We start from the raw sequence: 24,862 nt of genomic DNA, 5'->3' as shown, positions 1-24,862 counted from the left end.
AATCATGCTTTCCTATTATAGATTTGATTACATTTCTTAATTTTCCCCTGCATTTAATATTCTGCCAATAATTCAATTTCTAGTTGATATTAAACATGACTTCACAACAGTATGAAGATAGCATGAAACAGAATTACAAGTAACTTTGAGGAAAAACTCATTTGCATTTGATAAATTTTCCTGTGCATCATTTATTTCCTTTTTGGTAGCTTTTCTTGTTGTTACTTCATTTTCTGTAAGACTAATGACAATTTTAAGTGGCAAAATAAAGGAAAAATTCAAAACCAAGAAAGCCAGAGCACTAAAGCTTTTGTAATGTAGAGGCAAGTTTTCATAATAAAATGCAGAAAAACAAAGCAAAATAACCCATAGGCCTCATATTTTATGTTTCATGCAAGCATCTGTTAAACTCAAAGGCTGATTTTGCAAAATAAAAGAAGCTAATGCTGAAAAGGCAAAGAATCATAATCTAGGTTTATGATCCATGCCTTTTGTTTTTTTCTTTTTTGTTGGCAACATGAGCAGCAAACAGCAAGACTTATGCTCAAAGGAAGTGAATTCGACTTCAATGGAACGAAAGTCAGCCTCGGTGTTTAACCTCGCTCTCACCTGGAATGACTGATATTGTTTTCAAAGCTCGGAGAACTCTGAATGTTCTCAACGCTGAGACATTGCCCAGGTCCACAAACTCTGTCACATATCTGTAATAGGGGAGTTCACACACAAACACAATGACAGCACACAAATAACAGTTGGAGATACGAGGGGCCTAACACCTTACACCAACTTCTTCTTACCTGGAATTACAGAAATAGTTTTCAAAGCTCTCAATACTCTGAAAGTTCGAAGAGCTGAAACATTGCCTAGGTTTACAAATTCTGTTACATACCTGTAGGATTAAATCACAGTTATTCAGAATTGAGGCAGAGCTTATACTAATTATGTGGGTCTTCAAAACCTCTGTGGCAATGCTAGCAATCATACTTCAAAATTTACCTGTCTCTTCAGTACATCTCACTTTAATAATTATTTCCCTCAATTTTTCTTAAATGTCATTGAAGTAAAACTCACTGATTTGTATTAGAACAGCTAATTAAACTAACTAGCTTGTAATGGGATGGTGACATGAAGTCAAAGGGATGGCTTCATTTCTGGTGAGCAGAAAAATGTAGGACATGAAATTAGTGTCCCTCTAGTAATTACACTAGTGGCTGACACTGTGTGTCAGCTCCTGCCATATTTTACTTTGATTTGTGCATACTAAAATGTGTGATACAATGTCTAAACTTCACAGGTTGCAGAAATTAAGTGTTTAAATATATACATTTATTAGAATAATATTTACCACTAATTTCATGCCCTAAAAGCTTAAAAAGTTCTTGAACCACTTACGCCATTAAAATGACACTGAAGTCAAGCCAGTTCCATGGGTCTCGTAGAAAAGTAAAACCTTCTAAGCAGAAGCCCCTTGCAAGAATTTTGATAAGTGATTCAAAGGTATAAATTCCAGTGAAAGTGTACCTGAAAATCATCAAAGCAGGAATAATGGATTTTGCATACTTATAGACAGTGCCATTCTTTAGCAAAGATGACTTACAAGAAAAGTATTTAGAAGTGAAAGGAGTAAATCGTTAACTTCACTTGCCCCAAACATTGTAGAATATGATATATTTGCTACTCATTTTCTAAAAGGTTGATTTAATCTCAGTTCACATGCTTGAAAATAATTTCAGACTCTAGTATTTATAGATACATTTCAGGATTTGATATTTATATGTACATTCTCTGGCACTCACAGGGTTGCCTCTTTGCTTGCATTCATAAATCAAGTAGATGTCTAAGTGTTACAAAAAATGAAGAATTTTTTTGGTGTCAAAATCAGAGTTTTGTCAAAATCAGTTCTGGATAATAACTATACTCATGTCTATATTACATGTTTATTTCATAAATAATCATTAAATATAAGAAAGCATGCTCAGACTGTTATTCTTGAATACGTGGAGCATGATTACCAGTTTACCTGTGTGGGAACAACCATTCATTTAACAACACAGAACAGTCAGTTATAACCAGCATAATGCAGGCACTTCCTGAGCCCCACATGGATATGTGTGGACCTTCAGAATAAAACAACTCTACCTACTTACAGACTGTACTGCTCTCTTTTCAGACTCTCAGCAACTCTTAACAAGCCATAGTCACTGCTGAGCATACTGGGAATGGGTTAATAGTAGTGTTTTCTAAACACAGCATTCAGATTAAGGCTCATTAATGCAGTGAAATAAATAAATAAAAATCAATAATGGCTATTTGAGAACAGGAGGGAATGAAAGAAACAAGTGGTCAGAACCACGTTTTTCATGAGTAGTATTGTTTAAAATAAAAACATAAGGGCTTTGAGCAACCTGGCCCTGTGGAAGGTGTCCCTGCCCACAGCAGGGGTTTGGAACTGGATGATCTTCAAGGTCCCTTCCAACCAAAACCCTTCTATGATTCTATGATTCTACAATATTTCAGAGGAAAACACCTATCTGTATTTATAACATGCATTTATAACCATGAACAAGAAAAAGAGATAGTTTGTTTTTTCCTTACTTCCATCAGCTCTTTGTTTCTCCTTCATAGATAAGGCCCTTTCCTCAGCCGTTTGAGTTTGTTGTGGGGGGGGGTTGTGTGTGCTTGCTATATCAGACACTTATGAGTTCACCAGTGAGCCACAATAAATGTCCCACTGTGATAAGATCATGGATACCCAAGCAAAATATGACTGGCCTCACCAATGGCATGCAATGATTTTATATGCACATTTGTAGTTCTGGAGTTCCTTTCCGGATTTACAGCTCAGAATATCCAAGGACAAGAGCTTCTGTTCATATTTCACAGTAGAAGTTCAGATACTCCTCAGACATAATTTTAAAGAACAAGGTGTTACTCTTAAACCCTTTAAGTTTTTCATGAGGAAACCAGAAAGATATTGATGATCTCATGGAATCTGATTCTTCACGACTCTGGACAAGCCCATTCTGTCATGTAACTTTTCATAAATGCCTCTTGTTTGGAGTCACACAAAAACAAAGATGAAAAAAAATAAGTAAAAATGTTTAACTTACTCTACATTCTTTGTCCAGTCTGGAGGGTTACTCATGGTCATAAATACACAATTGGTCAAAATAGTGCACATGATAAGCATGCTGAATAATGTAGGTTATAGTCAAGGCACGTAAGTCAAAAAAGCATAACAGTTTTATAACACTGATATAAAGTAAAATTACTAGGTGTACAGAAATGTATACAAATAACATTGTAATTAACATCTGAAAATAAAGTTTTGCTTATAATTTTATCTATTTTAAATGGTATTCCATCTGGCATGTTACGGTGCACTTCTGTAAAACAATGCATTACTTTTGTAATTATAGCAGGTTTAGGTTTTAAATGAAACCTAAAAACATCCTTAAGTCCATAAAATATGATATGACTACCGAAATGTAATTACTCATTGAAGACAAGGGGATCATTCTAAAAGATCTTTAGTCAGAGGTTGGTTGTTTAAGCCCAAGTTTTCCTTTGGATGTGATTGAAATGTATTTGAAAATACTGTTCTTTATCCTGAATTTTTTATAGGACACCTACCCCAATGCTGAAAATACAATGCTGAAAAAGCAGCTCTTTACACATGCTCTTTTGTCCTTGCTAAGTGAGTCTAGTTCATGAATAGTACTACTGGTCTTCGTAAAAGTGTGACCTTAGATATGTTCAAGTGCAATGGTTTGTTACTAATTTGCCCTTAAGCTGCAGGGCTTAGTATGGCATCAGGTCTCCTCTTAGATATAAAGCCTGATATTTAAACTCTGACAGCTTTAGGTGGTTCAGTAGAGAATTCTCTTGGCAAGAATGAAGATCATACTGTAATTCATGTGTAATATTGCTCCTTTTTTAAGTGTGAACAGCTTATATTTATTTAGCATAGTACACCCCCATGGACACAATTTGTACATCCACATGAAAAGCATTATTTCAGTCATTAAATAGTTTTAAATGGCAAATCTTAAATCAACATTAGGAAAAAAGGATATGAATGTACCAAAATCTTGATAGCAATTTTTCTGATAGGATTAAAAGGAGTTAAAATATACAAGGCAGATGTGGCGCTGAATCGGAAAATTGCTTTTCCCTTATTCAATACTATGAAAGTCTGTAAAAAAGAAATATAAAATTAAAATACAGTCTCGACTACATAAATATCTTTACTTCCTAGTAAAATTTCCATTCTCCACCTGAGAGGTACAAGTTCCATTCTACTGTCTACCTGTGGTAGGAAAATAACTGATTTCTATAAATACAGTTAATTAAGTCTTCCACAGCCAATTCTCCAATTTGCAAAGTTTCCCAGCATGCAGACTGCATTCTGATGATATTAAAATTGGTGGGAACTATAAAAAACAATGACAGTTTATAAATAATAGCAAAATGCAGCATTTTATCACTAAAATATTTCTGTTTTATTTCTAACGAAGTCTTTGATTAAAGTGAGTTTCAAATTAATCAAATACATTCTACCTTGTAAGGAAACACAAACAAAACCAAAATATCAAAAGGGCAATTCTAAATGCCAGTTTGTTTTTGGAACAAATCCTTGACAGAATTATATACACATATATATGGCAACAAGGAGAAATACCTGTTACTACACAATCAACTATAACTTTAAAATAATCTTGCTTTCATTTTATATTTTAAATACTACCAATATCAATTACACTTATATTCTAAAAATATATCTGTGAAAAAAATAAAAAGGATTAATAAATTACCAGCTGGCATAGTTCTGAGCAGTCTGAGACAAACATACACCAGAATTTGGCAACCTATGATAACAAAACTTTTTTTCAAAAAATTGCTGGGTTTGATTCTAACAATATGCTCTCATTTCCCCTATATGTGAGCAGCAAATTTAGCTAGTTATTGTCTTTTAAAGTTTGACCTGATAAAGTTGTGGTTTGTGTTCATTTTATTCTGTTCCTGTTGGCAGTCATTGCCTAAGTGTATTTGTGCGTGAATGAGGTTTACTTGCAGCTCTGGTGCTGCTTGAAATTTCTTCAGGACATAACTATTCTTCATTCCTTTTGCTCTTTGTCGATGGTAATGGCTCTGCTTTGTGTTAACATAATAGAGTCTTTGTTACACTCTCAGCAGAGCTATACAGTATCACTGTTCTCCATGTTGATTTCCGTTCTCTGTAAAAAGCTGGCTGTGATCAGAAAAATGCTGCCCTCTCCACGGCCTTTACTGCCTATCTGGTCTGTCATCTCTGGCAGGGCAAGCAAACCTCTCCACGGTGGGAAAGAAAATAGGTAAAGGAGTGTTGCTGGTGCTTGTTCGCAGAATAACATCAAGGAAATGCTGAGGGTGGCAATGAATGGACACATACTCATTGGCATTTCTCTCTGCCCTACAGTCCTTCACCCAGCTGGAAATGCTAGAAAGATGTTGCCTGTCCCAAGGTCACTGCTCCAGCAGAGCCTGAAGACAGACTACAATCCACGTATGATTTTCTCTGCACTGACGAGTCAATGATTAAGAGTAGTTTCTGCTCTACATGGGGGGAGGGATGACTAATTCTAGCCCACCATTTAAGATTTGTTTTCTGTTAAGCACAATTAGACTGGTACGTAATATAAAGACAAATGTCAGCTGTGACAAAAGATTATATTACTAATTGCTCTCATAGACTAAGAAGTCCATGAGTAGCCTGAGTTTTTACACTTTTGCTCCAAAAAATCATACTACTTTTTCTGATAAATGGAGGTTAGAAACTATGCTTCAGTACTTCTGTTTTCTGATTTTTCGCTTGCGGAAGGCTTGTTCAGATAACTTTATCCCTGAACTTATTTATGCAACTTTATTCCCATTTTCGTTTGTTTGTTTGTTTGTTCTGCTGTTTTTGGTTTGGGTTTTTTGTTTTGGTTTGGTTTTGTTTGTTTGGGGGTTTTTTGCTTTGTTTGGGGTTTTTTTGCAGTTAGTCCAGAAACTTAGTGCGGACAATTATATTGTAAATAATAATTTGCATGGAACTGTTGATATAACCTAAACCATAAACATTAAAATAACCCTTGGCAATGCTTCTTCTCTGAACTTTGATTTCTTTACATTTCCATAATAATGTTAATATTTGTGCTATCTACAGCACAGTTTATTTAACTTCGGCAACTGTTAGGTTACACAGTTACATACAGATTCTAATTTATTTTCTGCTTTTTTTTCCTGTTTCCGAATCCATAATTTTTAAACCAGTTTTGCAAACCAAAGGCAACCACAAATTTAGCCACAAAACTGAGAGTATTATGTGCATGATTTTTTTCCTAACAAACAAAGTAAGTTTCTTTAGACTTTAAAATATTTTATGTCTTGATTGTTTTATAGTTGCTCAATGTCAAGTTTCTTATCTTGATGGTAGCCTGGAATGCTTCTAGCCATCATCAGAGCAACTGTGTCCATTTCTGTTTCAGCGAGACAGAAAAAGATAATCCCAAGGATTTATCCTTCTGCATTTTTTAATTTAGGGGTGTTATCCACATCCTGATCTTCCTTCACTCTCCTTACCCACTACACTTTGCAGGTCTATCAGGAACTGAGAGAACATCTTGATACTGCTAAAAGAGCACACAGAAATAAACAAGAATATAGAGGAAAACCTGCTCTTCCTGTCATACGTACCTTTCACTAATCACTGCAGGACATAAGGTACTTTTAACTATTCCCAGGCTGGACAATTTCAGACCCTGGAGGAGTTCAAAATGGTCTACAAACTAATCCTAGTTATGGAGATGTACTTGTTTGTTCCCTGTCTTTCTCTTAAGTCAAATAATGGTAGTCTGTTTCCAGACTGAATGGATCATTGCTACAAGACCAAAAGACACACATTCTACTGCACATCCTGTCTTTTAAAAAGTCAAACCTTTTACTTTAATGGAGCTGTTTGAACTACCCTTTCTATATCCAAGTCACTGGCTTGCAGATCATGTGAAAAGTAAGAATCTGTATGACTGTGGAAATTTTAAGGGAAAATGCACCTGTTTTAGGAGTTTACATTCTTCATGGAGCAAAACTATGCTACTAATGGTCCAGTTGTGTTACAGCCTTACATATGTAACTCAGAAACATTGCATTTATCTCACAACATGTAACTCTTCACTCTGCTCTTTATGTAAAAAAACTCTTTAGAACACCAGAAATGTCTTTTTTCGATTCTTTACTCAAAACCCAGCTTTTCCATGGTGTCTGCCACAGACTTGTAATTGACAGCTGTCCACTAGAGATCTACCACAGCAATGTCAAGCACCTCAAACAATAGTTTTCATTGTGGTAGTTTCATATGAGCCAAGATTTACACAGAGTCTCTATATGCTACATATATAGAGATAGATATATTTCATACATACATATATATGTTTACATATGTTATATTGCTATAGCAGAAACAAAGAATATGGTTACAGTCCTTTATTTCACTAACTTGTATGGATGCTACCTGGCTATCTACAACTATGTCCATTGCAAAACCATGCTCAGAACATCTCTTGTGTCTTATCCAGTCTTACTGCTATATTGAAATCAGGAAAATTCACTCACATTCTCAAGTTCAGGCAAGATCATGGAAGTTACATCTTCCTTACAATGAAGTAAATTACAAGTCAATGGAATTGAAGCAGTCACAGCACTAAAGAGCATAAATCAGTTTGGTTAAATGAAAGGATGTTTCTGTATATTAAGAGGATTGATAGCTCTAACTATCATATTTTGTGACTAAACTTTCCTAGTGTAAAAAATTAAATTCTATTCTGTGCAAAACATTATTCACTCACTTTTTTATTGATATAATATGGGTCCAGGTCTTCCAAAGGTTCAGATACCATTCCTGGAGGTATGTCACCGTAAATAAATGGCAGTGTCTTTCCTGCCTCCAAGTCACTGTTTGGTTTTGGACCATTTTCATCATCATCGTCTGTATGTTCTTGCTTGGGCTTTTTAGCTTTTTCTTCTGCACAACGCTTTTCAATAGCTGCGAGAGAATCTCTAGTAAAATAGCGGAAGCTTTCAGGTCCAGGTGGTGCCAGCAGTGCCTGTGCCATGTTTTCATCCTGCAAATTTAATTACTTTTAGCTTCTTGCATAAGAATGACCTATAAAAGAAAATTAAATAATTTAGTCAAACTAAATTGTACCAATACAAAAAAAAGCCAACATTTGGTCAGAAACTCTTTCCAGGCGTAAATAGAAGCAGCATATTTCAAGGTTGAACAAAAGTTAAAAACAACTGCTCAGAATTCATTTATATATTTTATAAATTATTTTTTGGCTTTCTCCTGCTGATTCAGAAAAAGCACTATTTCTGCCCACAAACACAGTTTTGCCTCTGTCCTTGAACTCTCTCAGTTAAAGCAAACTGCTGATATGAGCGTTTTAACAGTATGGTTTGGGGTTTATTTTGTAACATCAAGTGTAAACACATGTTCTGTGAGGTACTCTTGAAAACTGTAAACCTATATTTTACTACTTAGATTTTATCTTCCCATATTTTTTCAAGTATAAGTAATAAAACTTTACAAATGCAAACACAAATTAAATTAAAAAGAAAGTTTTGCACAACTAGTGCTGTTTAAATGACAGCAACTGAATTATGGGAGGAACAAGCATAATTCTTTCCTACTGACAGTTAACTGTGGTGAAGGCTAATAATATTGGATACCAAAGGTTAGGTTGCATTTATTTACTGTCTGTGAGCTGTGAATCAAAACCACAGGCCTTTTAAGTAAAAGGAAACAGGATGTACAATCAAGACTATGTGGAAAAAAATACTGCTTCTGATTTTTTGCAAGGCAAGTGTTACAGTATTATTTCAGACTGAAAGTAGTTTGAAATCTAAGACTCTGGTTCCCTGTGAATGTCTTTAGTGCCAGTGCTGGATGATGATGCTTTTTCCTGCTCTCTGCACTGAACTCTCCACTGTACAGCAGGTCTCTATATGAAGCCCTGCAGTGCATCAGCTGAAAGTAGTGTTATTTTGTCTCTTCCATGTCCTTCTGCAGGAGGACCAGTTATTTAAACTGATGCACTGTACAGCACAGCTGTACTGTAGACATGAAGAAAGCTTCTCTCAAGGAATATCCTGAAGAACTATGAGTTAATGTAATGTGCATAATGAGAGATCCTGGAGTGGCTGGAGGTACAGATGCAGTATAAATGGAAAAATAAACTGGAAAGCCAGCAGGCAACCTTATCACAGCTTTCTACGCTGAAACTTCTGCTACTAATTTTTACTTTGTACAAGATGTAAGCCTTTGCTGATCCCTTTTTTAAAAAAAAAAATTAATGTAAATCCCAATTATAAGAATCCTAAACTCAAAATTGCCCTTTATTTCAGAATTAAAAGAACTCTCTGGATACAGTCCACAGTCCTTTGATTATTACTTTTGCCCATGCAGGATTAATAAACTAAGAAGATATTAAAAGTTTCCCTTTGGTCTTTCTGAATAATTCATTGCTTTATTCCACACTTTACAGGTCTGTGATTCAACTTCTCAAGCTAGGTGCCTTTTCTATGAAACTAGTCTTAGAAAGTGCATCCAAAAAGAGTCATCAATGGGTCTGTCTTGTCTTTATAGTTTAGTGCATTAGTTTAGGTTGCTTTTAATGCGTTAACAGTTACAGGTATGAATGCTACAACACAATGGAGTGCCCTCACTTGAAATAAATGCATTTGTATTGCTAGAAGTCCACAAAGAGGCCGAAAAGTAACATAGGAAAGTATTAACAGCCTTGGGGTTTCACTGTATTTCTCAGACAGGCAAACAAAGGTGCTTTAAAAAAGTTTTCCTGACAAGTTGGAAACATTACTTGAGACCTGCCTCCTCTACTCTCTAGTACAGTTATATCTTTCCTGGCTGCTGCTCTTAGAGAAGAAGGGTTTTCCTATACTAAATGTGCCCCAAGCATTTTTGTTCAGATGGCGAAGCTTAATAGAACAACACAGAAATAGTATTTGATTAGTGTTGCTATACATGCATTAATTTAATGGAACAATGAAACAAAAGTTGTTCTGTTCCCCGTACTGAGCCCTGAACAAGCCCTTCACAATCCTTGAATGATGAACCACTAATTTGTTAGTGATAGCTTCCCTCTCCTTCCTTCACTGGTTTTAAAATTGTTTCTTATCTGGAAACTAGACTGCCAGGACATGAATGATACTAGGCAGAATTCAGAATAACTTTCATTAAAAAACAATCTTTAAAGAAATAGTCTCAAAAATATGTGTGGTGCAGGCCTCTCAGTAACCTATGCTGCTCAGCAAAGAGTTTCAAGCATTTGAAATACAATTTGGGCCTAGGTACCATATGTATAATGGTCTATAATTCAATAAATTTCATTAGAAAAATAAGGTTCCAATTTATTAAAGACACGCTTTTGCCAAATAAATCCATTTAGCTGTAACTGAGCATTGCATTTCATAAATCCTTCTCCAGTTTTCCTTCAGTCGCTTCCTTTAAATAATAAGATTGAGTAATAAACAGTATCCATATGTTCTTAATTTTACACATATTTCAGCTAATTATATTATGTCTATGGATAACTTGTTAAACTTTTAAAAAATATAATTATCTTCTCAACGTTTACACAGAAGATGAGTCAGAAAGTAAGTAAAATATCTGTGCTAACAATGTCATATTAATTTTTCTGTGTCTCCAAAAAAGCCAGAAGTAGTGGCCTGAAGGTATCTATTTTTGTGGTTTTTTTAAATAGGGCAAATGGTAAAAGTGAAAGTATCAGTGTAAGTAGCAGGTAGATACTAGGATTATTTATTAAAATCATCGGGTTATCTAACAGGTTATTTGCACTTTTCATGAAACAGTCCACACACACCTTTCAAAATTTTCAACATGGAGAAATAGCAAACCGTGAAGTGGGGGGTTTTTTTCCCCCCTTTGGAGAACTGGCATGAGAATTATTTCCCTGCTAAAACCTTGAAAAAGCTGACTACTGAGATTTTGATCCCATTAAAACTGAAACCATTGGTTAGGGTTGGAATAAGTGCAAATAATAGCAAATGGAATCTGTAACATGACCAACTATCATAGTTTTCTTATGCTAATCTTTTATTTGAGAAGCTGTAATTTGGGACTAATATCTTCCTCTGTGCCAAGCGCTGCAATAGCCTCCCAGATGCTAAACCCTGGATTAAAAACTCCCCTCTAAATCACTAGTGTTAATAAGACTAGCTGTCTTACATTGAAATAAAGCTATTTGTCCAAATAAAACAGGTGGGGTTCCCATGGTAGGAGAGACAGAAACAACAGGGCTATTGGCACCACCTCAGCATCAGCTGGGGATTACTTTTTGCAGGTTAGAACTAAAAAGTGTAGCTGCTGGGTGCTGATATCATCAGAAAATTACCTCAACTTAAACTATCACTGTCCTCAGGAGGAAAGGGGTACAGAGGGAGCGTAGGGACAGCCTAAAGAGGTAAGTCTTAACTCCGTCTCTTAGTATTTGGGAAGTTGCTCTGCAAAATTCAGATATTGGTTTTCTGGAAGTGAAGATAAGTTACATGTTTAAGTTACTACCCTCTGATCAAATTACAAATCAGGAAATGCTGCCTTCAATTTGTTCTAAAAACAAAAGGATGAGCAAATATTAGTTTGTTGTGGACAAGATCTAAAATGAAATATTTTTATTGACATTTCTCTTGGCATTTAGACTTGGCAGAGACTAATTTCATGAAGGAAAATCAATCCCTTTATCTGCTAAAGTGCTTTGAAATATTTAAGTTATAGATCACTGTCCTTTCATAGCTGGCATATATCATGTTTTTCCTGGCATATCCACCCTATTTTTTACTTCTTTAAAAATATTTGAGTAAGAAACAGAATTTTGAAAAGAAAACAAGAGACCCAAAATGTCACGGCTGTAGTTCACGGTGGTTCACAGTGGTAAACGCAATGCAAGGCAGATTTATTTGAGATATCTAAAGAGACATCCAGTCAAATCTATCCGTGGATCCTAAGGCAAGGAATCCATGCAAGTTGGCTTCACAAAAGTAGGTATTTCAAGGAAAGGCATGACTTCCTTAAAGCTGAGAACAGCCTCTAGCATTTAGCACCTGGTCAGAACCTGCCCCTTCTTTAAACTGTAATCTACTAATTTAAACTATGATAGTTTGTGTTTACAGGTCCTCACTGACTAACACACAGGATTTATTTTCCTTTTTTCCATTCAATTCAACATTTACCATTCATCCATTGTGTCATTTTCTTTAGACTATAATTTATCTGTAGCAATGACTATAATTTTTGTCTGTATTTGTACAGTCAGCCTCAGTAGCCTATAGGCATTAGTGTTACATAACTATTCAAAATAAAAGTAATGAAATCACCACCAGGTATGTATTAATAAAATTAATAACTCACAAAGATAAAAACAGTAACTTGTTGTGAGAATATGAAATCAACTAATAATGGTATGTCCCAGAAACAATATTCCTTAATAAAAACTTGCTTTAAAATTTTTTAGAGTGGGGTAGTGATAAGTACTGGTAGTTCACACTGGCTGAAACCTGACCAAAGAACAGCAAATGCAGTAAATACTTCAGGTGCTTTGGGGATATTACATGCTATTTTATTTAATATCCTCAGTAATGCCTTGCAATTAAGTATGAAAGCACATTAACTAAACCTTAAGAACCCCAACCTCAACAAAAGAAAACACTGTAAGAGTTTGGAAATCTGGTAGAACATATTATATGAGGTTCAGTCTGAGTGGTGAAAGACTAGGCAGATGGGAAAACACCCAAAACAGATTAGATTAGAGACTGGAAAGCAATTTCAGAACTATCTGAAAGATCCAGAAGCTGCATCTTGGGAAAATGTTGGACACGGCTCACTCTCAGCAGACCTTGCTATGGATAGCCATTCCCCCTGCTTATTTGCCTGTTTATGCCCATTGCCATCCCACAGCCATCTCTTTTCTTTCCTCTATCTCACTGCAACATTTGCTTTTGAATTAATTTGTTCTTATTTATTCTCTCCTCCTGCCTAGGAGTGACAAATAATGGATTATGATTCCTCCACCAAGGCCAACTGTACGTAGTAAATGGGAGTAAAAACTGATAGGTTATGTAAAGGCACGAATCTAGATTCCTCAGTTATGTACCTGCAAGTTGCAGAACTCCCAAAATAAATCATCTGACCCATTTATTTGTAAAAATTCACTCAAACCTCTAGGAATTCTTTAAATGGAGGCCTGCCTTATATTTTCTTCAATACCATAAGTTGCCTCTGAGAAGGTGTGAAAAGAGATCAAGTGTCAATACTTGAAATATTGTAGAAATCTGAAGGAGAAATGAAAACCATGTGTAATTTAAGAGGAAGAAGAGGGCCTCTTTCTTAGCCCATTAACTGAGTTGGAATACAGTACTTAATTAACATTTTGCAAATACCTTCCAGTGCTAAAGATCCTTACATTATAATGAAAAATAGCTACAACATAAGTAACACAAATTTTTATGTCTAGACCTCATTAACGGGGTTCATTTCATTTTCCCACTGGTATTTTAGTGAAGGAATGCAGTGCTATATCAAAAGGCCATCTTACGAAGTGAAACATTATTTCCGGCTGAGAAGAAAAGATAAGTCTTACCTTTATTTTTCTAAGAAATGCCAAATCTCAGATTTTAGCCCATGTATCTTGTGCTAATGTGAAAAAAAAGGCTGCATTTCTAGCAGAAAATGGAATTGGCAAGAAAGGTTTCTCCTTGGGAGCTGAAGCTTCTTCAAGACTGAAGTTTCATTAAGACTCTCTCATTCTTTGCTCCTGTGTCCAAAGCTTCTCAAAGTTAATTGCAGTAGACAGAGATAAGTTACATATTCACATAGACATATTTTTCCAACCTAAGAGCACAGAGAGGTAGGAAAAGCAGGATTCAAAATAGATTATTCCACAAAACCTAATACAGACCAAAAGTACCTTTAAGAATATTCTGTAGGTGATATGAGTTTCAAAAATTCCTTTTAAATTCCATTTAATCTTTTACCTGCATGCTTTAACTAAAAGAGGAAAATTAGTCTTGTTGACATTACTGCATGACTAGTGGAGTCTTTAGTAGACATGGGATAAAGATAATTGTGTGCCCTGTCTAACAGGAGTGCTTCCATCTGGCACTTGGGGAACTGCACAGTGTATCATTACTCCCCACTGGATTTACTGTCTTTAACCAGGAATAGAAGTTAATTAACCCTGTATTTGCATGAAAATACAGACACTTCTTCAAGTTATTTTTCTTAGAGATTGTTGGTTTGACTGTTTTTCTTTGCATAAAATTTTTTTCTTCCATGTCAGCAGAAAAAGACAGTATCTTCAGGTTCCTAAATTTAAAGATTGCATCATTGCAAGAGCTGATCAAAGGCTGGTTGTGGCTTCCTCGGTCTTTAATAATCTGAGTATCTAGTTAATTAAATAGTCTACTTACATCTTACAAATTTTAGTCTTCAGCCATTCAGATTGAGATGAGCTGTCTTTGAGACATTTATTCTCATTTGGATATCTCATCTAGATGTATTTCTGGCTTTTTTTGTACTTTTTATATTGTTGTTATTTTGCTTTTACTCCTAGAGAAGAAAAGAAGAAGACATTCCTCTCTTTTAGGTCTCTGCTCCCGCCAAAGCAGCCCTCAGTAATACTTTTATCCAAATATATTGAGAATGAGCAGCCACTGTAGAAACTCTGTAGATAATATAAAGAAAATCTGAGTAGACATAGATCAGGTCAAAGAGAACACAGAAGGTGGAAAAACAAAAAGCGAAAGCTTTCTATTAGACCACTGCTTCTCCTGGTTTTACATTAGAAGATCTCTAAGTCCTCTGACAAGAAAATATGTTTCAAAAACTAACCTAGAATTTACCTAGTATTAGGTCCTATCAATCTAGAATTACATTTACTGTGGTAGCAGTTAGTGCTACCACAATTAGAACTTCCATTGTTTAATAATGTAACATCAAGTCATTCCAAGGATTGCTAAGAACAAATTCTTTCAGTGCCTTGGTCATTTTGAGTAAGGCACTGATTCAGCACATTTTGCTGTGGTGAGTCACTACTGGAGAGGCTCCACTGAAGACATCTGAAAGCTGTGTCTCCAGTACTAACCTCAGGGGATCATGACTCTGCCACCAGTGATATTTATCCACCAATGCATATTTTACACTGAATACAGCTTTCCCTGGGGGTACGTAGGGGACTTCCCCATCCCTTTGCCTATTGGGCGCATCTGAATTCTGCCTCTGAAGCAGCGCTGTGGCTGAAATCTGATCTCATGGTCAGATACAGCAAAATGTTTAAGTGCTGTTGCCCGCAAGTTTAAAAAAAATATGAAAGGGATTCTATAGCTTCCTATTAAAAGAGGAATCACTAATACTAAACATTCATATAAAATTTATTTTCAAAAGAGTTTTATAACTATCAAGTTGTAAAATATTTGCCAGTTTGAAAAATGCTGAGGAAGCAATTTTGAATGTGAAAATTGTTAATAACATTAGCCATGCAGGTAGTTTCAATAAACCTGTATTTTGAATTAAAGCACAAGGCAGAAAACTTTTTTCACATGTAACCCTATTACCTCATCTCTATCTTTATGCATCACGGTAGTATAGCAGTATCAGTTTAGTCACAGCACAACTTGAAGGAAGGAAGTTGGTTGAATTGTGAGCCCTTGGTCCTGAATATATAATAGGCTTAGGCCATGTCAGTGTAATTTCATTACAGGATTTCAATTAATATCTCATCTCATATAGTTTTTAGCTTTTTTTTTTTATAACACAAATATTTGCAATACACTAAAAAACCAAACAAACCTTTGGTATTTTTTTTCTTAAATGCATGTCTTTGGTTCTCACACCAATACCAGAAATTTTCATAGGTGGGTCCAGATTATACAGTTTTACTGTAGCTGAAGGTGATGATAGAGAATTATTTTGACTGATAAAACATTGATCAAAATAATTTTTATTTAGGGTAGCTTATCTTGATTCATCTCCCAAGAATGAATCATAGGTAAAATCTCAGGCCTAGTCAGAGGTGATTCCTGATGGACAGATATATATTATAAGGCTCTTTCCTGAAGTCTTCAGCATATATGGCATGAGCATTTAAGACTGGTGAGAACATCTTTCAAATTCTGAGATGTGATATTGCTTCAAAAAATATTTCAAACTATATCCTCACACACTTGAGCTCCCTTTCAATGTAATAATAAAATGGAAAAGAAAGAAATGGGATTATTAAAAATCAGATATTCTCATCAAGACCATTATAGGGCAATATGCCAGGGATGGTGTCAACTAAGTGAAATCTAATGTCAGAGGCAAATGCAATGAACAGAAATCATGGGCAACCATATGGACATTTGGTGTTAAGCAATTATGAAAGCGTCAACCCAGTTTTAGATTAACAAGAAACGGAGTTATCCACAAAATTAATTGTACCTAATTCAACTAATTCCTAATATTTTGTGTACTCAAAATTTAAATGTGCTGACAAGTGAAACACTGGTACATTCACCAGTATCCACTAGGAAGGTGTTAAAAAAAAGTTACAATAAAACATCAATTAGCAATATCTAAATACATCACAGTATTGATTTTGCTTGTAAAAAAAAAGAAAGCTCAGTTTGTAAAGTAATACCAGCTTCTAAATTTTTCCGTGTAAACTTACGAAAATGCATTTGCAACAGAAAATATTGCTTATGAACTTAAGAAGAAATAACAAACTAAACTCAGAAAATTAATTGAATCATTAAGAACCACGCAGCTGGAACACTTACTTTCCTAGTCTTACTATGCCCCAGAAACTAATCAATACAAAATAGGAAAGAATAAACATCATATAGCACAAGATTAATGGACTGTATTTAGAATTTGACAGTTGTCTAGGAAACCGAAAGGGAAAAAATGGAACTTCTATTTGAGAGGCTTACACACAGTTCTTGGCTGAATGTGATTGTTACTACACAGGGAGGAAAATGCACAGAAAGTCAACATGAAAATAGAATGCTTTATACTGGGGTTTAACACAGCATATGAAAAATGTACATAGATTTCTCTAAGGCATTTATTCTAGTATCATGGAAGTGTCTAATAAAACTTAACCAAGCCTTAGGTTTGGAATGTTTTCCAAATGTATTATGGAAGTATGACTTCAATCTAGTCACCACCTACACATAATAAATCCAAAGGTGCAAAGCCTATGAGTTACAAGTTCTACCATCTCTTTAAAAGTTATCTCTTGTAATATTGAAATTTCAGTATATTAAAAAAATATTGTACTAATTAGAGGCCTACAGCTTTAAGTAACACACATTACAGAATTCTAGCTAGTGTTACAGCAGCTCCTCAAATTCTAGTATTCTTCCTATTATAACACTAACTAAAGGAAATTGATGTGTAGGAAATACATAGCAAGAAACTTAAACTGGTATAAGTAAAAACCTTTCAGGAAGGCTCCTTAAATACTCAGTTACAGCTTCGCTTGGTAGGTAAGAAATTCCTTCATAATACAGGTTGAAGTTTATTTATATTGCTTTTGGTCAGAACTTCTGACTCAGGTCATATTTCTTCAAATGAGCATTTTTGGCTTTAAATATTCGTGACAGTCTTTTCTTTAGACATTTTATGTAAATGATAGTAAACATTAGGATTGCCCTTCTTCAGTACAATCTGACTTTGGACTCTTGGGCCCTTTTGAGATTACTACTAATTTCCATCATCAAGTTTACACCACTCAGACCTAAAAATAACGTTATTGATTGCCTTTTTTACTGTAAACCCTAGTACTTCAGCTTTCATCTGTCATAAACAAGTTCTACAGATGATTGGGCTATTAAGTTAAAATAACCTTAAATTTTTTTTTAAAAGATTCAAAGCTGTTTGTTATGAGCGGAGTTTGCTCCTTGATAAGATGCAAGAGTGCGAGTTAGGTGTAAGTGCTCTTTATGTAATGTAAAAGCTATCCCACAGTTTAGATTTAGAGAATTATTTTTCTCTAAAGAATGCTATTCAATGGAAAACACACTCAATTATCTGTTGAAATACAAATAATTATCTGTGGTGAGAAATGTCTATCTCTGAGTGTCACTGTAGACACTCACTGTAGCCACTGTTAGGTTAACTTGGCTAAAATGTATAGGGATTCTTTATTCCTATGACTTAATATCCTAATTTTGTAGTCTACCAGCTTGATCCTTACTATCTAACTGCTGCACAGTCACATATACATTCAAAAGTAAATGCTCTTCATAGTAATAACTGTGGAGAAATCTCCATGCTCAAGGAAATCAAGTTGGTATAATGTTAACTGCATCTGAGAAAAAAAAAATCCTGTGTTTTTAGGTGGGACGGAGGCAAATTCACCTTCAGATTTCAAAGACCACCAAGCATAGATTTCAAATATTAATAAAAAGGGATAAAATACTCTTGTATCAAAGTCTTGGTACAGTCACACAGTTGTCCTCTGTGGCTGGCCTCTGAGAAGGCAATGAGAGTTGTTTGCTAAGTGCACTCATTTTAACATCTGAAAACTTCATACTTGGACATATTTAAAATTAAACCAAGAAATTTGGTCTTCTGAGAGCATATTTTGAACCAGTGGAAATTTGGAATTCCTCAGTTTGTCCAAACATTAAAAGATAGCACAATAATGCCTAAGAAAGGGCAGAGTTTTCAAGATATTCAAACCAAAGCAGTCAAGAATTTGGGACATGTGGGCCCAAAGTCAGGCTACATGGACTCTGGAAATTTCTGCTTTGATTCCAGGACAACCAGGCAATGAAAGGATATGATTTATGAGAAATGATGGCAGATTATTTTCTCAATTAATACAGAAGCCAGGTCACATAGTGCTATGTTGCCCTGTATAAAAGAATTATTTTTCTTGTGAGCAATTCATTTCCTTATTTAATTCTTCATCTGCATTTTTGTAGTGATTTTGAACACAGACTGTAACTTCCTAGGAACCAATATAATCATACATAATAATGTTTTATGATTAAGAAGGTAAAGGAAGTTTCTCACTTCACATTGTTCTTAAAATAAATTATGCTAAAAGACCATAAACATCGCTCCCCTCTCATATTGAAAAGGGGGTCCTTAAAATGAAATAAGCATCATCTAATTTAAGCATAAATAATCTATAAATGGAAATGTCCTGTAGTGTATACCTATCCCAAGATCACCCTGTTAATTAACAGTGGTTATACTATGGTATGATAAAGGGGATCACAGAGTCAGTAGTGCTGATATTCTTCCCAGCCATTTTCCATACTGGCATCTGTGATAACCTTTCAGAGTTACCAGTGTGCCTGATACTTTTGTTCAGGAAATCCTGCAATGAAATACGAGGATGTGCCTGAGGCATTGCAGGGATAGGGAGTCAGCTGTATGTACTCTTCAGACAATCTATACATATGCAGTAACTTCAAAACACAAAACATCAGCTTTGCTGAGCAGATACAGCAATCAAAATATCTGTGATATACACTCAGTATGTACATATTCAAAATCTGATGATTTGATAAGGATATATGACACTGAGCAGGTGGACCTAAAGAAGTGGTAGGAGAAACAATTCCAGGTTGAAAAGGGGACCTGTGAACATGGTAGCTCTATGATTACACTTCCCTAAGTAAAACTACTCAGTAAAAAAAAGATCAACAGCAATAAAGGTTAATAACTAGACAAATAATTAATCTGATCATAAATAAGCTTTCCCTTAAGGTTTTACATGTGAAAGAGCCCCATAAAAGCTCAAGCTTTTTAATTCAATTTTAATTTTTTAGTTGCATTTTTCACTGTAAAACACATTCTGTGCTTTGATTTATTTGATAGCATAATTTTTTGTAAGAAGACATTACAAAACTGGTGACCACATTAAAATGTAGTAACAATTTGCAATCACAATTTTGGGGTAGATTAGCTCGTGTTTTTTAAATGTTTGGGTTGCTTTATGGTTTGGTTTCTGTTTTTTTTTTTTTTGTAATGAACAAATGAGATACTAGATACTTTTGTGACCTAGAATTTAACTTGCTTACTCCTCTTTAGGATTACAGTGGTAGTACACACACATTATGGTTACTCCAGAGCATATGGTGTTCCTACTCTATATTTATATTCAAAGTAATACAGCACTTGCCTGAGCTGCTCTTATCCCTATTCCCTCTGCTTTGCCTCGTCATAAGACAAGGAAAGTCAAGCAGTAACACTATCATAGTAATATACTAGGGATTCCAGCTGTTCATAGAGATAATTTTGATGAAAGCAGATGAACTGGTTGTAAGATGCCAGCTCCAGTATCCAGATCCTATGGCAGTCCTATTGGTCAATATCAAACTTAGAGAGATGCCACTACAATGTGCTTCAGAGTTTTTAATCAGGCGTAGGAGATGTAATGAGTAACATCAGGTTTCCAATTAAGAGGATGACTTTTCCTATAGATGGATTTTGTGGTGGTTGACCCTTGATTTGATGGACTCATTGAAACCACAGTTCAGTCTGTACATGTGTTCTGTAACAGTCTGAACTAGTCAGCACCAATTTTATTATGATACTTCAAACCTTGTGAGGATGAAAAAGCCAATATTTCCTGCAAATGGCAACAGTGTATACTACTGATTAACAGCTATAAGGTAAATAAAAAACACCAGAGAATTACCCTGAGTGGAAAATAAGCTAACTAGAATTTGGAATGTAAAGTTTCTAACTTCTAACTAGAATTTTGTGATAAAGAACAGAGTAAAGGTAACTTCCTGAAACTTATTTTCAATAGCCATTTTCAGAGTTCAGTAAACAGATCATCTTAGCAAATAAAATACCCAATATCAGAAACTTGCATTTATTTTCCTTTAGGTATAACTATAGCAGAGTTCAAGCAATTTTTTTCATTTGTCATGTTATGGCAAGAACAGCATATGGGTAAAAGGGGCCAAGATTTGTACTTTAGAGAACAAGGTCACAACTTGCTTGCCTTATTCAAAGAACTCTCTTAGTATCTTCTACTCTCTGATTCATCAAAAGTTGTGGGACTCCAGTAATATAATTAGTACATCACATAGACACAACAAATTATATTGGGCAAGATGTGAGCAGCAGAACGAAATGGATATCATCAGTCAGAAAGTTCCATCTTACATCCTACCGCCCTTTTTCCTTCTAAAATCCTCTCTCTTTTGAGGGAAATCTCTCCATGCCTAATCTTCATAAGGTACAAGTTAACTCATCTCATGCTATCTGTGAAGAAGAGGTAGAAGCACAAAATGTGTCACCAGCATACTCATTAAAATCCCCATAGTTTCTATACTTCCTTCTTTCCCTTGATCCTTCCTCACTCCGGGTTACCTGATAACAAAGGGAAATTACCAAACTACCACTCTGACAATCTAAAAGGGCATAGGGGAATTGCTTTATGTTCTCCATTGAAAATGTGAAATTGTCTACCTTTGCTAGCATCTAGTATTATCTAAACAGAATTTTGCAATACTGTGCTTAGTTGGCACAGCTCAGAAAATTGGTATAGGTGCTTAACTTCTGCTTATTAGAGGGAAAAAAACATCAGCTGACAACACAAGCATAATTTCTGTAAATATCAAGGCCTAATACAAAACAGACCTGTTTAATAGGTGCTACGAAGCTTTGAATTACTGCAGCAGCTCACATTCTTGTCTGTAACAATCCTTCATTCCCAAATGGAGATGTGCAGGAGAGCAAATATTAAATATTAAACTGTTGGAGTTAAAAAGTCTCCTTCTGAAACTGTTTTCTTGACAAATCAATTATAAAAGCACAAACATGATATATTTCTAAAACAAACATCATCATTATTAATGATTATTTATTTTGAAGTTACACAAGGACACCACAGGAACATTGATTTGGCACCATAAAAAGATACAAATTAAAAACTTCATTCTTTCGTGCCACTACTTCAGGTACAGGCCTCACTTGCTACTCTGAGTACCACCTGAGACCCAATCCAGCTTTCTTGTCATGTATGGATTGAGGTGGTGATTTGTAATCTGTGGGTTTCTTATTCTGCTGTATGGGTTTTTCGGCATTTTTTTATTTCTACTGTTTTCTTCTGGAAGTAATTTCCAAATCAATACTAACATAACCCATATACTTTCAATGTCTATGCGTCCGTAGAACCACTAGTGAAAAAAAGAATTCACATATCAAAGTGATCTTCAATAGATATTTTCCATTTACCTTTAATAACTGACAGCTTTAATTATCACTGATAACAATGAATGAGACAATACATGAATGGAAAATAAAATATAATAATTCTTGTGCTGATTTCTCCAAACAGTCCTGTTAAGAAGCATATATTAAGCTTGACAGTAATGTTACAGACAAAATGTGAACTATATATTCAGTGTGGACCTCTGCTTAGTTAACAGTTGGTGAGCCCATTCTCTCATACACACAGACACACAAGCATGAAAAAATGGCAAAGAAAGAAAATATTTCCATATATATTTTTTGCAAAATTTAGCTAATAAGGGAATTTCTTCAAAAACCATATATATATATGTATATATATAAAAAATAGCAGTAACAAACAACAGATTTTATTCCTGAATCATCAGAATCTGAGATGCTCAGAATCTTATGAGACCTGCTGTTCCTGAGTCTGAATATCACCAGATTTTTCTTCCTAGGAAACAAGGAACAAGGTCACTTCAATAAAATGCTTGGAATTAATGTAGTATACTTTGATGATAAAATGATCTGATTTTGCAAGTAAGAGTACTGCATCACAACATCACATGAAGAGTAGAGGCCAGATACCAGATTTAACGAGGTTAAAAAGAAAAAAATCACACCATCATCACAGTCAGTCAGTACAAAATGGCTTTGAATTCCCCATTCCATCTTTGGCTCTACCTTAACAGCAAACCAGAGGGTACAATCTAATTCTGAAACGTGGAAAAGATCATGTTGCTATGATTTATTATGGGTAAAATTAAATGTTTTTCCGGCTTACCTGATTGAAGGAGAATGAACAATCACAGCAAAGCCCAGCATCCAAAAATAATATATGTCTTCTCCTGAAATAGTCCAGATTTCCATCCACAAAGCTTTACTAATTAATTATAATTTCTGTATTCTCCGTGGAAAAGAAAACACAGAGACCTTTCCAGAATCCTCTCTGATTCTGCCTCCGCTTCCTGTTCTCAGTCTCACTCTATGGTACCCAACATATATCAGAAAACAGCTTATTAGGAGAAGGGGGGCTGGAGGGAGGGGGGATGGATGGAGGGGGAGAAGTGACGAGCCCGCAGCACCTGACGTGGCAGCTCCACCTACTGGTGGCCAGAACAACAGGGACCGAGCGCAGCCTCCGAGGCTGCTCCATCCCAGGCGTTCTGACCTGCACTTCAAACAGCTCCTGTGTAATAACTTCCTTCAGGCAAGAAGCAGAACAGATCAACAGAACCATACTGATTATTGAATAGCCCCTTAAAATACTTTTTCTGAAAATAATTAAATTTAAATTGTCTATATACATGGAGCAGACCATTTTCTTTTAAATGTGCTGTTTCCTTTAAAAATGCATGGGAAGGGAAGAACGTGTAAATAACAGAGCATAGCTACTGACTGCCCCCCTAACTCGTGTATGCAGAACTTGCTGATTATCTTGATACTGTCTTATTCATTAAACACAACTATGCATTTTTTGGCATTATGTTCAATTCTTTCACATGTATAAAATGTACTATGTCTATGTAAAAAGCCTAGCTCAAAGTCTTTCCCTGAGACAGGATTCCTGGGTATGTGCAGATTTACATCTGCTTACCTAGGACTCCTCTGGCCCTCCTGAGAAGGATTATTAGAGCAGTGGTTCCAGCATTGCCTGGTCCAAGGGCAGCATCACTGAGTGAATAATGTCCTTCAGGCAGCATATTATTTTGTCCTGCATGTCAGTTTAAGGAGTATTGTGTCCATGGAAAGGAAAGCATAGGAACACTGAGCAATGTCAGCAAGTGTGTGCAATATATTGACCCGTAGCCTGGGCTTAGAGGCCACTACAGTTCCCAAAGAATTTAAAATCAAGCTACTAGCTTTGTTCAGTCGTGTGGGATTTAATGAACAAATATTATTGCACAAAACAAGAAGACAAGCATATAAAAACAATGAATATTTTGCTTTCTTGTAGCTTCTGTAGTTCCTTTAAATACCTTCTCTGCAGTGCCTAGAAACAGCCCAATTCTCTGTCCCACTGGTCACACACTTCTTTTTGGAAGTGAGAATCCCAGGGCACATATCCAGCCTGATGGTCACTACCAAATCACAACTGCACAAAGCAGCAGTAGTGGTGGTAACTGCCTATGATTCATGTCCTGCATCTCTAATATCAATAGACATCCCTTTTTCAGTTAGCATTTATCCTTAAGCATTTGTGCCAGTTTTGAGTAGTCCTTTAGATTTCAGTTACACTTGCTGTGTGCTTGACAGACATCAATACCAAATTCCTGAATCTGGCAGCAGCAAACAGAAATACATTTTTAGGGGATGTACATATTCTGTATGTACAGGATAATGGCTGTATATTAAGTGAAAGAGATGTATCCCCACCTTGAAAATGAGGTTTTTGATAAAACTGGACACACAATGACACTCCTGATCACCTTGTTCAAGTAAATCCCCTTTTTGTTTCAAAAAGACTTTGCGAGCATGAACATATACCACATTCTTATTTAAAATAATAAAACTTTTCTCCCATTGATTTTAATATTTACATTTTCAAATTTCTAGAAGTTAAAAAGA

The 24,862-nt window shown here is 35.4% G+C and overlaps 1 protein-coding gene across 1 annotated transcript in view; it reads right to left on the bottom strand.

Moving 5' to 3' along the window:
* The window catches only part of LOC116789617 (sodium channel protein type 3 subunit alpha-like), a 73,761-nt gene extending 50,442 nt beyond the window's left edge, over nucleotides 1-23,319 (bottom strand). Inside the window, 8 exon segments of the mRNA XM_032693630.1 lie at nucleotides 798-889; nucleotides 1,393-1,521; nucleotides 3,111-3,200; nucleotides 4,077-4,195; nucleotides 7,866-8,182; nucleotides 13,692-13,942; nucleotides 14,521-14,774; nucleotides 23,079-23,319. Of these exon segments, the coding sequence (XP_032549521.1) occupies nucleotides 798-889; nucleotides 1,393-1,521; nucleotides 3,111-3,200; nucleotides 4,077-4,195; nucleotides 7,866-8,132 (697 nt within the window). The 5' untranslated portion in view covers nucleotides 8,133-8,182; nucleotides 13,692-13,942; nucleotides 14,521-14,774; nucleotides 23,079-23,319.
* Nucleotides 23,320-24,862: the final 1,543 nt, after the last annotated feature.

The sequence above is a fragment of the Chiroxiphia lanceolata genome, chromosome 7, assembly GCF_009829145.1.
Source record: "Chiroxiphia lanceolata isolate bChiLan1 chromosome 7, bChiLan1.pri, whole genome shotgun sequence".
Lineage (NCBI taxonomy): Eukaryota > Metazoa > Chordata > Aves > Passeriformes > Pipridae > Chiroxiphia > Chiroxiphia lanceolata.
This window is presented reverse-complemented; position numbering and strand designations above follow the sequence as displayed.